Raw genomic sequence first — 17,759 nt, 5'->3', positions numbered from 1 at the left:
TTTCCATACAGGCTGACTGTCCTTATTTCAGATATTCTGCAGGATTTACATGCAAATCACGTGACTTTCAGGAACGGGCTTTGCAGCAGTTACCTGCAGGATAGTTCTGCAAATATCACATAGTTCTCTAACATTTATTATAACATTTCTATGGAAATGTATTATTTAGATGAAATATATATAGCATCTTAATAATGATATGTATATCATCTAAAATAATACATTTCCATAGAAATGTTATAATAAATGTTACAGAACTATGTGCAAAGCCCGAAATATATATATTTCTATATATATTATTATTATTATATATATAGAAATGTTATTTTTCATTTCTTTATTCTATATATCAAGTTTATATATATATATATATATATATATATATATATATATATATATATATATATATATATATATATATATATATATATATATATATATATATATATAATATTCTGTAAACTGCTTCGCAACGAAAGCGCTATATAAAATATTATTTAACAATAAATTGTTATATTGTTTATTATTATTACCTTGTTGCCTATTTAAACGCATAAATTATTTTAGGAAATCACCCTTTCACTTTTTTCAAATGCCTATATAAGACAAGATAGATGATGTATTAGCTTGAAAATCACCTGTTGTTAGTCCGCTGCCATGGCAACTAGTCCTGGGGGGGTTCCCCAACAGTGACGTAGGGGGATTTCCACCCACCGTCTCAGACCGCCGTAGTTTGCGGAGAGGAGAAGTGAAACGAAACACGACGAGCGTGCGATGTTTTTGTCATATCACCATCATTAGCGCACAAGTCAGGAGCCTCCGCGTCTTTTCTCTCGAGGCTTCCGTTAACTTCAGGCGGCCCAAAAGCGGACGAAGTACCCGGAAATGAGTTCATAGCTACGCTCTGATTTCTATCGGAGGATTTTCAGACGCAATATTTAACTACGAGTGCTGGTAGAAACCAGAGAGACAGATGGGTCAAAGAACATAGAAACTGGAAGAACAGGAGCTGCATTCTATGTTCCAGAGTTTGATATTAGGAAGGCTGGAAGAATAACAGATGACACATCTGTGTATACAGCAGAAATGGTTGCAATTCTAATGGCACTTGGATGGGTTTATGAAATAAGACCTGAAAAGGTAATAATATGCTCTGACTCAATGGCTGTTCTGTTGAGTTTGCAATCAATGCAAACAAATAGAAGTGACATTTTAATAGAAATCATGATTACATTGTATAGTATTAAACAAATGGGAATAACAACTAATTTTGTATGGGTACCTGCACATGTGGGAGTTCAAGGGAATGAAGAAGCAGACAAAATGGCTAAAGATAGTTTAAATATGGATAAACCAAGTATTAATATTTCAATTAGTAGATCAGAAGGGAAACAATTAATTTTAGAATCATGTAATAGGAAATGGCAAACATTCTGGGATTCATGTCAAAAAGGTCAACATTTTCATAAAGTTCAAAGGAGTATTAAGAAAGCTAAAATCAATCATAATATAAGTAGAAGGGAACAAGTTATCCTCACTCATTTACGAACAGGTCATTCTTATCTTAATCACACGTTACATTTAATAGGAAAACATAATACAGGGTTATGTGAAGTATGTTTAATAGAGGAAACAGTGGAACATGTAATGATGGTATGTAAGGTATATGAAAGAGAAAGGGAAAGTCTTAAAGAGGAAATGCAATCACTGGGAATCCAAGAGTTCACATTAACTGAAATATTAACTAACGGATTAAATGCAGGGAAAATGATAAATGCAATCATGAGATTTATCAGGATAAGTGGATTAAAAAATAGAATATAATTTTTTTTTTTTTTTTTTTTTTTTTTTTTTTTTTTTTTTTTTTTTTTTTTTTAGTTTGTTTTGTTAGTTTATTCTCTTCACACTCCACCACAGTAGGTGGCGGTATGCACCTATGAAGTTGGTTCGCAATCCGCCATAAAAATCAAAGAAGAAGAAGAAGAAGAAACCAGAGAGAGAGAAAGAGAGGGAGAGAGCGATAAGAACTTATCATTCCCTGTTGGGCTTGCGATGATAAACATGAGTATTCGCAACGGCGCTACGGATAATGGAGGTCAGTTTACATTCTAATGTGTTGTGAACTATCGGCCCTGTTGTCATTGTGATTCAGCATGTTTGTTTTAATAAATGTTTAAAATTGTAGTTTTAGGTTATGTACTTCATTACACACATGCAGTGTATAAAAACGCACGCTTTATACGCTACGTTTCGTAGCGTATTCATTACGTTAAAGCGAAACGTATTAATTTAAGTAACTTAGTTTCTTTGAGAGAAGTGGGAGTATCTTACGTTACAGGCCTGCATCGAAACAATAACACAATCGTGGCAACAATCTTATTGTCGTATGTTTCGAATGTAAACTGTAGCGCGTGATAGTAGTAAAGACGCTGTTGAAAACCCAAACTTACATTTAGATGGCTAACGTTACGCTATGTTTTTGAAGCTAATGAATGATATGTATTGTTCATAGACGCTCGTCCTTAAATGCCCTTTAACTGATGCATAAATAAAAACTACTTTCAGTTTCGTTTTCCGGTCATGCAGATGCAGTTTAACTCATTTATATTCTGTCTTTTCTTTTCATACCTGCGCAGGATTGGATCTAGGTGAGTGTCTTTGTGACGTAATTTCCTGATTTTACCTTAGTCGACCTACATTTTCCTTTATTATAATAGTGTGTAGGTAAATAATCATTTGTGGAACTTGAGCTCATTCTCTTCAATACTGTTCCAGATATTATTAACGAGTACCTTCTGGAAAAGTCAACAAAGGAGTTGTCATTGGCAGTCCCTTCAACAAAACTGCTCCCTGGTCCTCCACCTCCACCTGTGGACCAGGACCTTCAGTCAATTGATACACCATCTAGGAGCAGGTGTAGTGGTCCAGTGTTGGTTCCCAGAGGAACAGCACCACAGGTGAGTCTTGCTGCTATTACAATTACTTCAGTTTATGCAGATTGTTGTTAGTGGTGCTTTGACATACTTTCTTGAAACCCCAAACTTTAAAAACCTTTCAATGTTTTGAAATGTGCAACTTTTTTGATGCTTTGATGTAACTTCAACCAAAATAAGAAGTTATAATATTGATTGGCCCCTCCCTCTTTTATAATAGCCAATAGTATTTTGTTTACCCTACAGCCTGCAATCTTAATTTGTGGCCGGTTGTATAAACTGCTTAGATTAGTCTTAAAAAGTTACTCATCTCTTTTTTTTTTCTTTTAAAATTGGTCAAATCTTTTTAAAGTAAGTTATAAACAAGGTAGATTGGTCTAATTTGAAGCCGAAAAGTAAGACTGTTTAGTCCTAACTAATTGCTGGTTTGTCAGATTAGTTCTTAAGACTTTGTTTTTAAAGGAAAACACCACCGTTTTTCAATATTTTACTATGTTCTTACCCCAGCTTAGACAAATGAATACATACCTATCTTTTTTCAATGCATGCACTTAATCTTTGTACAGCGCATCATGAATGTGTTAGCATTTAGCCTAGCCCCATTCATTCCTTAGGATCCAAACAGGGATGAATTTAGAAGCCACCAAACACTTCCATGTTTTCCCTATTTAAAGACTGTTACATTAAAGTTACATGAGTAAGTAAGTGAAACAAAATAAAACGTGGCGATTTACGTGGTGTATAAAATATGAGAACTATATTGTATGGCGGAAGAGCACGCAGTTAGCAACCCTTCGACCTCTGGCGCAGTAACATCATAAGTCCTGTAAAATGTAAATATGTTACTGCGCCAGAGGTCAAAGTGCTGCAAACTAAGTGCTCTTCCGCCATACAATATAGTTCTCATTGCTTATACACTTAAAAAATCACTAAGTTTTATTTTATGCCACCGTACTTATTTTATGCTAACACATGCATGACACGCTGTACAAAGTGCACACATTGAAAAAAGATGGGTGTGCATTAATTCATCTAAGTTTAGGTAAGAACATAGTAAAATATGGTGTGGTGTTTTTCCTTTAACTCGGTGGCTATGTTTATGCATCTAGCCACTAAAGTGCAAAATGATGTCATAAAAACTATTGCTCCATATTGCCGTAACTAAAAGACTGTAGGTTTTGAATGCTTATGTTTTCTAAATTGGAATTTGGTCAGCGATTTGAAGTGCAGTAGTTTATAGATATCTTTAAGATCAATATATTCATACTAAAAGCCCCAAAACTAATACATTTGGTGTATAACTCCTAAAGGGATAGCTCACACAAAAATTAAAGTTTTGTCATTATTTACTCACCCTCCTGTCATTTGAACTCCTCAGTGCACATTTTCTGTGTCTGAACTGTCTTTAAGGAAGTTTGAGAATGTTTACTTTTAAATCATGTGTAACAACTGAAACAACAAGCGATATCTACAACAAGGAAAGTAGAGGAGTAAATGTCTTCACTCAGGACACTTAAAATATATGACACAGACACAAGCCAAGTAAAGTTATTATTTTAACACTTTGGGGTCGTTTTGAAGCTCAAAGAATTTCTGGGAGAATATGGTGACCCACAGTAACCAGAAAACCCCAAACAACTGTGTGCTTCTGAGTAAAACTTCCACTGCCTGCGTGAAGATGAAACTGACACAATAATGTCAAAGACTTATACTAGAAACAAGGCCTGTACCATATCTATGGACCAGTATATAATGGAGATTTGGTATTCGCCTGGCAACCACCCAGGACACCGTATGGCGAGTTTTACACTAGTTTACACTATGTTCTTTGTATAAAGTGAAACTGTTATTCCTATAGGTATACCAGTTTTAACATGTTGTTTAAAGTAGTCTGTTGGGTTCTGTGCATGACTGACTTTGACACTTTGGGTAAACAATAGAAACGATAGAGAAGTCAGCTTTCATGTTTAAACAATACATGACAGTAGTTTAGTATTTGTAAACATCAAAACTTGTAATTCTGGCTTTCACAAACAATCACTTTGTTCAGTTCAAGCATGGGCATCAAACCCACAAAAGGAGCGTTTCTGAGACTGTAATCTGATGCCTACTTTCAGTTAGTGCAGTTCTCTTCCCCCATACGAATGACAGGGTGACAAATACCCTCCTCTTTGCACTTCTTACTTTCTCATTGGCTTACCAGCGCTGTGAACTTCCTGTTTCTTTACCATGCTCCATCTGGCTCTTCTCAGCGGTCCTTTGTGTAAGCGATCTGAGTACTTTCACAGGCATGTCCAGACTTAGCCTTTCGCTATTCTTTTAGATAAAACTCATAATTTGAAATATATATTTCCTCTCGGACAGTTCAGTTCTCTTGTTTTCATGTTGATGACAATAGGCATGACTCAAACAAGCCGTTAGTCAGCCTCCTTTTTCCTCCCCCTTTCTACTCACTTTCCTTTTCCCCCCTTGTCGTCTTTTGTGTTGGTTCAGTAATGCTGGCTGAAGTCTTTTATTTTAGGTGATTGGTTCGTATTGGTTGCAACAGGACATTATTGATTAGACATGTTGTTTTCAAAGTTTGACAGATCAATATAATGTGTTTGACATTGCACAAACTTGTTGAATGGAGATTGTGGCTTGCGGGTGATTTCTTTGTCTTATTAGTAACATTTGGAAAGTCCAACTAGAAACATCTAATGGCAAAAGTATGACAGTGTAATAATACAAGCTCATGAGAAATCCTTTGTGTGGCCGATTCATTGTGCGTGGCATTTAAATTTTTCATTTTTTTGAATGTTTTCTTTGTTGCTCATTTATTTATTTATTTATTTATTTTCTTTCTGAAAGTCTAGCTGTGCCCCAACTTGCTTTATTAGCGCTGCTTGCTAGGGCAAGGCAGTGGGCGAAAACGAAAATGAAAAGTTTATTGCTTTGGAGGCAGTCAAGCCATATCTAGAAATCTGAAAATCATAAAGACTTATGGATTTGCTTTTGACTTAGCAACCACATAACAACACCCTAGAAACCACTGAAACTATCTCTCTTTTAACAGCAAACAGTCAACTTGAACCAAATCCCGGTCGCTCATACTGATGGTATGGAACCGATGCATGCAAACCGAGGTTATAAAAATCATCGCCGTGGACCGGGATCTTCAGGGCCCCGGCGCCATCCTCCTCTGCAGACCGGAACAGAACATCTGGAGCGCTTTCTGGAAAAGCCGGAGCTGGTGGTGGTGGAGCAGCCGAAGGAGCGCGGGATGAGATTTCGCTACGAGTGTGAAGGACGATCAGCAGGCAGCATCCTCGGAGCCTCCAGCACTGAGGTCAACAAGAGTTTACCAGCCATTGAAGTGAGTCAAATTCTTTGTGTATTGAGTTTAGGGTGATCATGTGGCCGTAGACTCTTAACAGTTTCAACATTTAATGCAATTCAATTCCAAAAAAATACCTTGATGAAATGTTAAACCTTCAGTGAAACCTCAAGCTGTTATTTTCCATTAACGCAAATGCAAAACTGATTAGGCCTCTTTGATTTAGTGGGTGTGTCTGGAATGCACCGACTCTCCCAAGTCAGCGGGGTTCCCCCATATGGTTTGTGGCGATTGTATAAAATGGTGTTGAACGTTAGTGCATCTATAAAAGAACGTTTCCTGGAGAGGTGTACAACGCGTGGGCCCATCCGAGGGAATTACCTTTAAACCCCACAAATAAACACCCTCACCAGTCATCGGCGCCACTGGCAAATATTTGTGTTTGGGTACTTTTACCCATTCCACACAATGTTATGAAAGCAAAAGTGAAAGCGTATTTCATCTCTTCATCATGTAGATCCAGGGTCCCACTGACAACATCAAGAAAGTGACGGTCACAGTGTCTCTAGTGACAAAGGACATCCCTTACCGCCCACATCCACACTGTCTGGTTGGGAAAGACTGTTCGGATGGCATCTGTGTCATCCAGATTAATCCCAATAGTTCTCGCAGACACAGGTATCCTCTTTGATGGATATCAGCTTTACTTTAACTTAACAAATTAAGTTCAATAATTTAAACTTGTATTTAGTTGACATAACTTATAAAAAAGACTTTTTTACAATGTAGTGTGATTTTTGTGTGTGTGTGTGTTCCAGTTTTGCGAATTTGGGTATTCAGTGCGTGCGAAGGAAGGAACTTGATCAGTCGTTGGCGAGGAGGAGAAAGAAGAATATCGATCCTTTTAACAGTGAGTGTTGAATCTCGTAATTTCCTTTATTGTCAGCATAGCAAGGTTTTGGTTAAATTGTCCTGTGTGCAACACGATGGTGTTTGGATTTTCTGTTGAATGTTGTTTTTGTCTTGTGTTTCGACAGCGGGGCACTCCAAGAGCATTGAAGACATGGATATGAATGTGGTGAGACTCTGTTTCCAGTGTGAATTGGAGCGAAAAGACGGAGACAGGTTTCAGCTCGCCCCTGTGGTGACCAATCCCATCTATGACAAAAGTAAGTGGTACGCATTAGGACAGAAAAGTAATCTGCACGTTCAAATGCATTCTTATAAAACTTCGAAGGTATAAAGTAAGTGTCAGTGCTCTGAGGGTGATTGTGAGTCTTTCGAATGTCTGTACCATTACATTGCATTTGTAGTTATTTATATAGCTAGTTAGAAACGTTGACGGTTTAACTAACTAGTAAATTCTAATGCGTACAATACTGCCTCCTGTGGTCACACTAACGGTACATTCACACTGGGCCCCAGCGTTAACGCTTGACAAAGGGCGTGTTTGAAGTTTGGCCAACAGCCAATCCCAGTGGCCACAACACATGCACCTTGGTTTGCCGGTCTTGCATAAATGTAATTGGCTGGCTCTGCACTAGGTTATTTGGCGTTAGCGCTTGAAAAGTTGAGAAATGTTCAACTTCTGCCATGAGTACCGGCAGTGACGTGACGTCGGCGGATCCACAATTTATGTTCTGCAATGCACGTCAAAGACCTCAGCCATACAAAGTAAATGAGGAACTTTAACGCTTGCGCTCCGTGTGAATGTAATGTAAGAGTCCAACACATTTCTGAACAAAACTTTGTGTAAATCATTTGCGTACTTATGAGGCAGTTTCCCAGACAGCGTTAATATTAAGCCATGACCAACCTTAGTTATATTTGGACATTTTTAAGTAGTTTTAACAGACATACCTTAAAAAAATTCTTATGATTTGCACTTTTTTTTGTGATTTTCTTATTTACAAACAAAATGGTATAAACAATAGTACTTTACATAAATACAACCCACAGAAACGATCATAAAAGAAACAATTAGTCAGTAAATGGTAACAGTATAAAGTGCATACAACGGTATAATGTAAAATAAATTATAATATTATTTACCATTGCCATTGTTTTGTCACGTCACATTCTTGCTACTGCTTTGAGAAATTTCCCTCAGAAATATCAATCCTTTAATGCAGACTATAGGAGAGTTTTTCAAGGGCTATAGTCCATGGGCCCAGGCCAAAATTTTCACTAATCGGTACCACCCAAGGTGGCAAATTCTAGTTTGATTTTTGTTTTAAGTCCATATCTGTAGATGATATTTCAACATGATAACCTTTTGTAAGTGGTAGCTTTGTCACAGAAATCAGCTTTCAACGACAATTACTTTATTTGAACAGAACATGTCATACAAAGAAAAACAAAATAATTCTACATTGTTCATGAACTTATTTGGTCATTGCAAACTGTTTCGGTTTATTCATCATCATCATCATCATATGAAGAGGTTTGTTGCAAAACAAGATAACTCCATTTTTAACATTTTTGTCAAAACATGTTTATTATTATGTTATCATGTTATTATTTTGTTTTATGGTGCTACTTAGCTGTATTTTTTAAGTCATGAAGGTTTAAATCAAAACAAACCAACTGCAGTTGAAGTGATATTAATTGGAATGCACAACCAAAAAACTAGATTTCTCAAATATTAAAGAGTTATCTCGTTTTGCAAAGAAACTCTAGTTTCATGACATCAGTATCCTCCTCCCTCTAATTGCTGCAGGGTTGTAGCTTGCACATTTCTGTGCACTTTAATTTATTGGCAAGACAGGAACAGTCAGGAAGCTTGCAGGTCCGTGAACACTTGCAGGCCATAGGCTCCAGAACAGCCATTGGTGCTGGTGGTCACCGCATCTAGTCTAACATTAGCATACCTGTACAAATAAGTGGGAGATATTTCTCATCCATTTCAGTGAGGTGTCCAAATGTCTAGAAATGAACTATGCATATTTATTCTATTTTATTATTAGTTATAGGGAAATTTTATTATTGTATCCTGTAGAAAGGAGGCATGATCAGTATCAATCATCTGTATAATTCTCCTGCATTGTAAATGGGAAGTACCATCTCTACTGCTTCAATGCTTCTCTTCTTGGTTTTGGGGATGCAAGGCAAAGCTCTGGTCTCAGCAGGATGATCAGCAGTAGGCTTTGTTTGCATGCAATTCCGTTCACTCTATGTGATGTCCCTTCACCACTGATTGTCTCCTCTAGTCTCTCTATATTGTCCCATGCCAATGTTGTGAACAGACCAGGCTTGATGTTTCGTGGTAGTGGGATGGCATCTCCACTTGTTGCTTGCTTCTGAAGGCAAAGGGCTGTGTCATTTTTTTTTCTACCTGAGAATATGTTTCTTTGTAGAAGATGCCACTTGTGTTACACCACATTCTGCCATTTCTGTCACCAGTTTAGAGGTCAGGTCTGTGAATGGTACCACTGTAGGATGTGTAATCAGTCCTTCCATAATGTATGCAAAAACTTTATAAAGGGCCATTCTTTCTGCTGCTTCATAATGACATTCTGCTTGGTCCAAGTTAATTTCACCTTTGTCTATGTCTGTATTTGGATCCTTTTTGTACACCCTGTAGCAGGATCTGTGATAATGACCTCCAGCTGGTACTAGTTCATGGCTGACTATAGCTAGCATTCTGTTGTCACATTTCCTGACACCCGCTCAATCTCTGCATGTCCACACACTCGTCAATCTTTTCTTGTATAAAACAGGTATCATATGAAAAAGTGTGGATACTTCACAGTGACACAAGTATCTTGCTTGTAGAACAAAGATGGTCTGAGTAATCTTGATTTGAAAATGCATCAAATTAAACAAAGTTGCAATCATTGGTAATTTCTTCACTCATTTAAACACAGCTGAGTCATACTGAATAAGTCGCAAAGTGCTACTAGGCTACAAGGGTAACACACATCAAAATAAACAGTAGGACTTGCCTTTTCGTGATTACATGGGTTACATGTACAATGAAGTATAGTGGAGTTATCTGAAACGTTTGAAATTAGCACCAGTCGTTGTTATTGGATAATATACAATTTTCATATACAGTACATACTACATACATATTTTTTCAAATTGCTATGTCATGGATTGTCCCACCCTCGTGGTCCTGATATCACCAGATTACAGACAGTCTTGTCTATCCATATCTGAAATGATGTCCCCCCACACCAATATCTTTTGAGATAAGATTTACAAATATAACAATTTAAAAGATGCTTTCATTAATATGAAGCTTAAAATAAAACTTATACAACCAATATCATGTCAAATGATGGCAGATCTGGACACCCCTGACTGTCCTGAAAAAATTAACATACAGCATGTATGGCTACCTCTTACATTAGACCTGCTGTGCAGATACTGTAGGACTATACTGGCAAAAATAATGATTGTCCCAAAAGATTAGTAAAGCTACTCATTTAAAATGGTTATCATGTTTCAAAGTACTTATATGGACTCTACAAACAAACTGGTACCAAATATATTTTGCCACCTTAGGTGGTACCACATTCTGGCTTGGCCCATGGACTACTACCACCTACCCTAAATCCAAGAGCCACTTCAAAATGTGAGGCTTTCCAGAAGATTTCCGGTTTATTACAATCATGCTGGATCATGCTGGTGTGCATCTTGAGATAAAACAATGGCACTGATATGTGTTTAGATGCATCAGTGCAAGCTGTTTTCAGTTAAGGCAGTTCAAACCAGCATTTTAGTCTTGTACTAGACTTAAGCCCTGTCCGGGAAACTGCCCCCTTAATGTTTAATTTATTTGAAGTGGACATAAACCGTGCAAGTATTGAGTTTGCACTTTCCTGCCAAATGATGTTTGGATTGTTTGTGTCTTGTTAGAGGCGACCACAACGGCAGAATTGAAAATTAATCGGCTTAATGTCATCAGAGGCCCTTGCACAGGAAAGACTGAAATTTATATGCTCTGTGACAAAGTCCAAAAAGGTAAGCGAACATGGAAAGCCACCTCACTGCAATTTTCATGCCATTTTTCAGTGCATTTATACTTAAAGCACTCATTTGTGCGCACAGATGACATTGAGATCATCTTCAACTTGGAAGACTGGGAGGCCAAAGCGGAGTTTGCTCAGACAGATGTCCACAGACAGATCGCCATCGTCTTCAAGTCCCCACCCTTCCGGGAGCAGAACATTGCCGAGGAGGTGGAGGTTAATGTCTGTCTCCGCCGTATTTCTGATCGGATGGACAGTGAGCCAGTCAAGTTTACCTATGTTCCAGATAATGCAGGTAATGTCAGACAGTGTCATATATATATGTTTAATACTGAAATCATCTTACAGTACAATGAACACTACAATGATGCTTAAAGGTCCCGTTCTTTTTGTGTTTTTAAAGCTTTGATTGTGTTTAAACTGCGCAAAAAATATAGATATATATTTTTCACACTATTTACTTATCTATATAGTGCTGTTTTCACTTTCCTCAAAATAGGAAATGTCATCCTTGTCCTATGAAGTTTCTCGTTCAGAAATACGTGTCGAGTTCTGATTGTGTAGTTTGTTTAGTGTGTTGTGATTCGACAGCAGCTTAGCTTAGCAGAGCCGTTTGAGCTTAGCTGTCGACTGACGTATTCCTGTGGGCGGAGTTTAGTCAAAAACTATAATATTGACATCATTCAACCGGGAAGTAGAGGGCTGTAGTTCAAACAAGCCATTCGCTGTAGGCTTTGAAAAGGGAATTCTGTTTAAGAAAATATATTGCCTGGCATGGACTTTGAGCTTTATTATTTTACAGGTATTATTTATGCTCTAACAGCAACATTACACACTAACTAAAGTTCAGTAAAATCGGGAAAAATGTGACCTATAATTCTATTTTAAGTAATATTTATTAGGTACACCTTAATATGCTATTTTATGTGGTAGCAGACTAATAATCCTTATTGAATCCAAACGGCCTCATATAGAAATGAATCAGCAATTCTTGCGCAATTTCTGAAATTGCAAAATGAAGAGCTGCCATGATGTCAGTCATTTAAGGGAACTTACAAATAGGCAGCATCATGCCAAGTGAAACCGAAAGTATGTAAGAGGAAACTGTTACACGTTAAATCAATGGGACTTTTGTTATTTACAGAAGACAACTCTTTTATAAGTCTTTCATTGGCTGTGCTTGTAATGTTGCTGCTTGTGAAATCCCAGCTAAAGTCTTTTTTTTTTACTCTTTTTCTACATAAAATCATTCTACATTATGTAAAGAACATATCTTTAAAGGGGACTTTTTTAAGATGTGAAATAAATATTTGGTGTCCCCAGAGTAAATATGTGAAGTACTAGCACTAAATATCATATAGATAATTTATTATAGCATGTTAAAATCGGCACTTTGTAGGTGTGTGCAAAAATGTGCCGTTTTTGGGTGTGTCCTTTAACATGCAAATGAGTTGATCTCTGCACTAAATGGCAGTGCTGTGGTTGGATAGTGCAGATTAAGGGGTGGCATTATCCCCTTCTGACATCACAATGGGAGCCAAATTTCAATAAGCTATTTTTCATATGTTAAGTTATTTTAATGCAAGTCGTTTTTAAATTAAGGCAGCTCAAACATAAATTTTAGTCTGGGACTAAGATAAGCCCTGTCTGGAAAACCGCCCCATAGTGACCTTTACAATATAGTATAGCTATCATTATTGGTTTCTGTTATCTAATGGTTCACTGTATTGTACCAATCATTGCAAATACCAATAATATTTTTGCCTATTTAAAAGGATTTTTGTAAAAAACAAGGTTGTAAAGTCCGAAGTATGACTTCCACTTGTGTGCACGTACTGTATGACTACGTGTACAGAAGAATGTAGTTTGTAGCCCAGGAGATGCATTGCATTGCGAACGTCTTTGTACATGTATGAGTCAAACTATATTTTGCAAGGCTGCGCATGTGACCACCATGCACTAACATTCGCTTACAAGTAAAAAACAGACTGTAATCTTGAGCACCCACTCTGTAGCTCTTCTGTAACATGTTTCTGTCACGTGCAAAGTACAAAAGTTGATTTGCGTTTCACTCTCTCATCTGCAGATCCGTATGGAGTGAACCGCAAGCGGAAAATGAAGTCGGACATTCAAAAGTTCAGCGAGCCGTGCAGTGTCCCACAAGGTAGCGAAACCTCAGCTTTTTACCAAAAACAAATAAATTCTGGTAACTACATAGATACCAGATATAAATAAATGTTTTATCCTCAGTTCCTACAGGTCAAGACCTCTTTGTGAACGATCCCATCCCATCACAGCAATTCGAGCCATTCTCATACCCTATTCCGGAGTGTAGCGTTCCTAACGTTCCCATGGCGATCCCTGCTCAGGATGGAGCCGTTCACGTTCACCAAGGCATGGAGGAAATTCTATATGAGGATTTTAAACATGAAGACACTTGCATTAGTCTGGATCCAGAGGCTCTGGAAACCATCTACAACAGCATTAGTCAGTGCTTAGGTTTCAGCTTTATAGACAACGCAGACGCAAATTCAAACTTAGAGGTCAACCAACCATTGATGAACATGTCTACTATAAACGACGCACACTTTAGTCAGATGGTGAACGAGAGCCAGCCCTATCTAGCGGACCTGGAGAACGTGGATGACGTCTTATACCCTGTGAAAAGTGAGGGTGTACCGGACATTTGAATGCTCCTGTGGACTTTGGAGGTACTGTACAGATGCTGCTTGACTTTGAACACAATGTGGACCAGGATGACCTGCAGTTTGGTAGTTTAAAAAGACTTAAAAAGCTGCTCAACCGCTTTTAATGGGCCAGTTGTGAAAATTTGCTAATTTATTGTTTGGCTTTAAGAGTAGATGCCAGCTATTAGTAGATGCATAGTCTCACACTCAAGGTCACTAACATATTTAAGCATGGTATGTAATGTGATGTTTGTCATTGGTTAACATTTCTGAATGGTTTCGACTGTGAAGTATAGGATAAAAATGAAATGACCCATTTGAAGACAATTCTTCAATTCTAGCAGTTAGATTTGATAACGTAAATCACACCACCTGACACGACATGATAAACATCAATATTTACTGACTGTTTACAGCCACTGTGATTTGCATACGTTGAAATTTGATTTAATAGTGGCCTATTTGGTGAGACCCATTGTTGATTTGAATAACGTATGAAGAGCTCAGATGCGAAACCGTCTATGTGCGTCTGACATGTTTTCTTGTAAATAAGCATTTTTTATCAGGCTCTTATGTTTAGGTTTAGTAATAACACTTTAATGGCAATGAAAAGGTTATTAGTCAGAAATTGAAATACCTTTAAAAATGTCACTCAAGTCATTTTATTGGTATTTAACAAATTTGACTGTCTTTTACTGCAAAACCCTCTAAGTGCATCAAAATTCGACATTTACTCTTCACTTTCTTTTCTGAATAAACGTAGAAGCCAACAAAGCGGTATTTGAAGTGAAAGTATTTGATGAACGTACAATTGTCCGGTCAATATTATTGTTATATATATAATACGGTCAATATCATTCTCATTTTTGATGGAGGTGGCATTTAGTGGCTTTTGCATCTGAGCTCCTCGAATATACGTGCTGGATAAAGTCGAGATGCTGTCAAATTACCCAGATCTGTGAAACCGGACTAGTAAGATTTCTCTCAGACGAAAGCGTTTTCGTGACTTAAAAAAGCACATTGTGGATTGAATTTGATTTTTTTTTTTACTTTTTAAAATGCACTAAAATGCACCTAATGATGCCCACTCCAAGTTAAACTTTTACTTTAAAGTCTTCCCCTAATGCAAATTCGTAGATTTTACTTCAAATAATAAAAAAATCGTTGAACCATGGTTACCACAAATTATTCATGGTTTTGCTACATTAATCATAGTTTACCCATATATTTTTACTACCATGGTTAATGTTTAAGGTTCGGTAGCATTACATCACATGGTAGCTATAGCCCTTTAAGTCCGTGACAGACAAACCAGACATCAATGGACCAAGAAGAATTGTTCAATTTAATTATTACATATCAAATGTGAAATATTTGTAAACCTGTCTATGAAAGCTGAAGTCTGATAATCTATTATTGATGAGATTAAGAGCATCAGCTGTCAGTGTGTACAGATACGTCGTGTCTGCAGGAACATTGCATTACATTACAAATGGAGGAATGTATTTAAAATACATTATGTAGTCACTGTGTAGTGCTTTTGTCTGTTTTAACTGTACATTTTAAATAATACACATCAATGTTTTGAAGGAAGCATCATTATCAAAGACATTTCGTTCATGTATGTATATAAATTTATATATGTCTACATTACTGCTGTGATTCATCTTTTTGTTGCTTTACACCTAATATGTGTAACGTGAATAAAGTTGTGTTGTGAAAAACAAATATTTTGACACTTTTTTAGCCCATGTAGTTACTAGTAACCAGGTAAATGATTATCTCTCTTGTATCGAGTGGGTGATGGATACTATGGCCAAAGTCCAACCAAAACCGTCAAACGTGTTTGCCTTCTCTTTTTATATTTCTGTCATTGGCAGACTCAATGGATTTTATACAAAGAGAAATGCTGTCACTTCCTCATTCACAAGCAATCATGTGTAGCTGCGCTATTAATAGAGTTATGATGAATACACATGCTCGACAAAACTACCTTCCACAGCTTTTCATGGGAATGGATTTCCCGCACCACACTCCGCAATTTCAACATTATTAATTGAGACTATACATAGTACCCCCACAGTTCAAGACTAATCAGGTTCAATTTTGACAAGCTTTGCAAAAATGAGAAAAGTTTAATATTGAGTAATCCCACTGTTATGTTATGAAATATTCTCCAGTTGGAAACTACAGTTCCTTTAAACTTATGTGAACTTGATTTCGTAATGTTGATTTTCGCAGAATAAAACATTATTTTTCATCTTATACACTATGCTACACACTACTTTTGAAAAACATTTGTGCAACAACACTATATGCAATGCCAAAAAATTTTTTACTTGTGTAAGTCTTCTAAATAATAAATAAAACAGTAAAAAAAAATACATACAGTGCTCAGCATAAATGAGTACACTTCCTTAAAAAATTTAGAGTTTTCTCCATTTGTTAGTCAATTTGAGACCAATTTGCTGTATTTTTACACACCAGTTTTATTAATATTCTATGTTTCTTAACATAAGAGTGAAAGTCACCATCTTTAGGATAGGAATAATAACACATTTAAATCAAATGAGGTGATGCAAAAATGAGTACACCCTACAAAAATTCTTTAAAAAAACCAATCTAATATTTTGTATGGCCTCCATTCTTTTTTTTAAAACCGCACTAATTCTTCTAGACATTGAATAAACAAGTTGACAACATACAGTTGCATCTTTAATTCTCCATTCTTGAACAATGACCTCTTTCAGATCATAGATGCTCGATGGAAATTGACGTTCTGCTTGTCTTTTTAGAACTCCCAATACCTCAACCTGTGAATCTCTTTTACCCTGTGCTTCTAAAATGAATTAGTGACCTTAGATGTGTGTTTTGGGTCACAAGCATGTTAAAAGATTGCCCGGTGACCAACGGCACAGATTGATGGTAGCATTTTCTCTTTAAATATTTCACAGTACATCTGTGTATTCATGATGCCATCTATAAAATTCAACTCTCCGACACCTGCAGCACTCATGCAAGCCCACAGAAGAGCACTGCCACCACCATGCATTTTTCATTTGATTTAAATGAGTTATTTTTTGTATTCTAAAGGTGGTCAGTGACTTTCTCTCTTCTGTTAATAAAAATAAATGTTTAATAAAACAAATGGAGAAATTTTTTTATTTTCAAAGGGGGTGTACTCTTTAATCCTGTGCACTGTATATCAGAAATGCATATCAGATGCATGCAGTTGTTTATTGCATATTTTTTATTTAGTGAATGTCAAGTATGGTAGCCTATACTCGAAATGTGACCTCAGCATTTAAACCACCCAGTAAGCATTGAACATGCACGTATTACTGCATTGCCCGGGGAACAATTGGGGGAAAGAGGCCTTGCTCAATGGCACCTCAGTCTCAACCAGCTGGTCGTACGTCTCAAACTGGCAACCTTCGGGTTACAACTGCGACTCTCTAACCATTAAGCTCTCATTTACCATTATACAGGTGTGAAGCATACAGTGTTTACTGCAATCTACAGTAAGAGTAATGTCTTTCTGAAATCAAACTAAACTAAAGGTATTCCAGTCCAGTTGACAAATTCATATCTCTGGATGAATTTATTAAGTAAAAATGAAATATATACAGAACACAAGCATGTTGTTGTTGTTGCAGATGTAACAGGGATAGTGCACTTTAAAATGAAAATTCTGTCATCATCATTTTTTCATCCTCATGTTGTTCTAAACCTGTATGAATTTCTTTTTTCTGATGAACACACAAGAAGATATTTTGAGAAATGATGGTAAACACACAGCAGTAAGTGACCATTGACTTCCATAGTAGGAATAAAAAAATATGATGGA

At 36.8% G+C, this 17,759-nt stretch overlaps 1 protein-coding gene across 1 annotated transcript; it reads left to right on the top strand.

Annotated features, from left to right (window-relative positions):
- The first annotated feature begins 2,061 nt into the window (after positions 1-2,061).
- Positions 2,062-15,640, top strand: relb (v-rel avian reticuloendotheliosis viral oncogene homolog B). The gene is made up of 11 exons (XM_065279990.1): positions 2,062-2,095; positions 2,553-2,648; positions 2,776-2,957; positions 5,989-6,288; positions 6,767-6,927; positions 7,068-7,159; positions 7,287-7,418; positions 11,113-11,217; positions 11,305-11,520; positions 13,312-13,389; positions 13,476-15,640. The coding sequence occupies exons 1-11, from the start codon at positions 2,062-2,064 to the stop codon at positions 13,913-13,915; spliced, it is 1,836 nt and encodes a 611-aa protein (XP_065136062.1). The 3' UTR covers positions 13,916-15,640.
- The last annotated feature ends 2,119 nt before the right edge of the window (positions 15,641-17,759 follow it).

The sequence above is a fragment of the Paramisgurnus dabryanus genome, chromosome 8, assembly GCF_030506205.2.
Source record: "Paramisgurnus dabryanus chromosome 8, PD_genome_1.1, whole genome shotgun sequence".
In the NCBI taxonomy this organism is placed as follows: domain Eukaryota; kingdom Metazoa; phylum Chordata; class Actinopteri; order Cypriniformes; family Cobitidae; genus Paramisgurnus; species Paramisgurnus dabryanus.
This window is presented reverse-complemented; position numbering and strand designations above follow the sequence as displayed.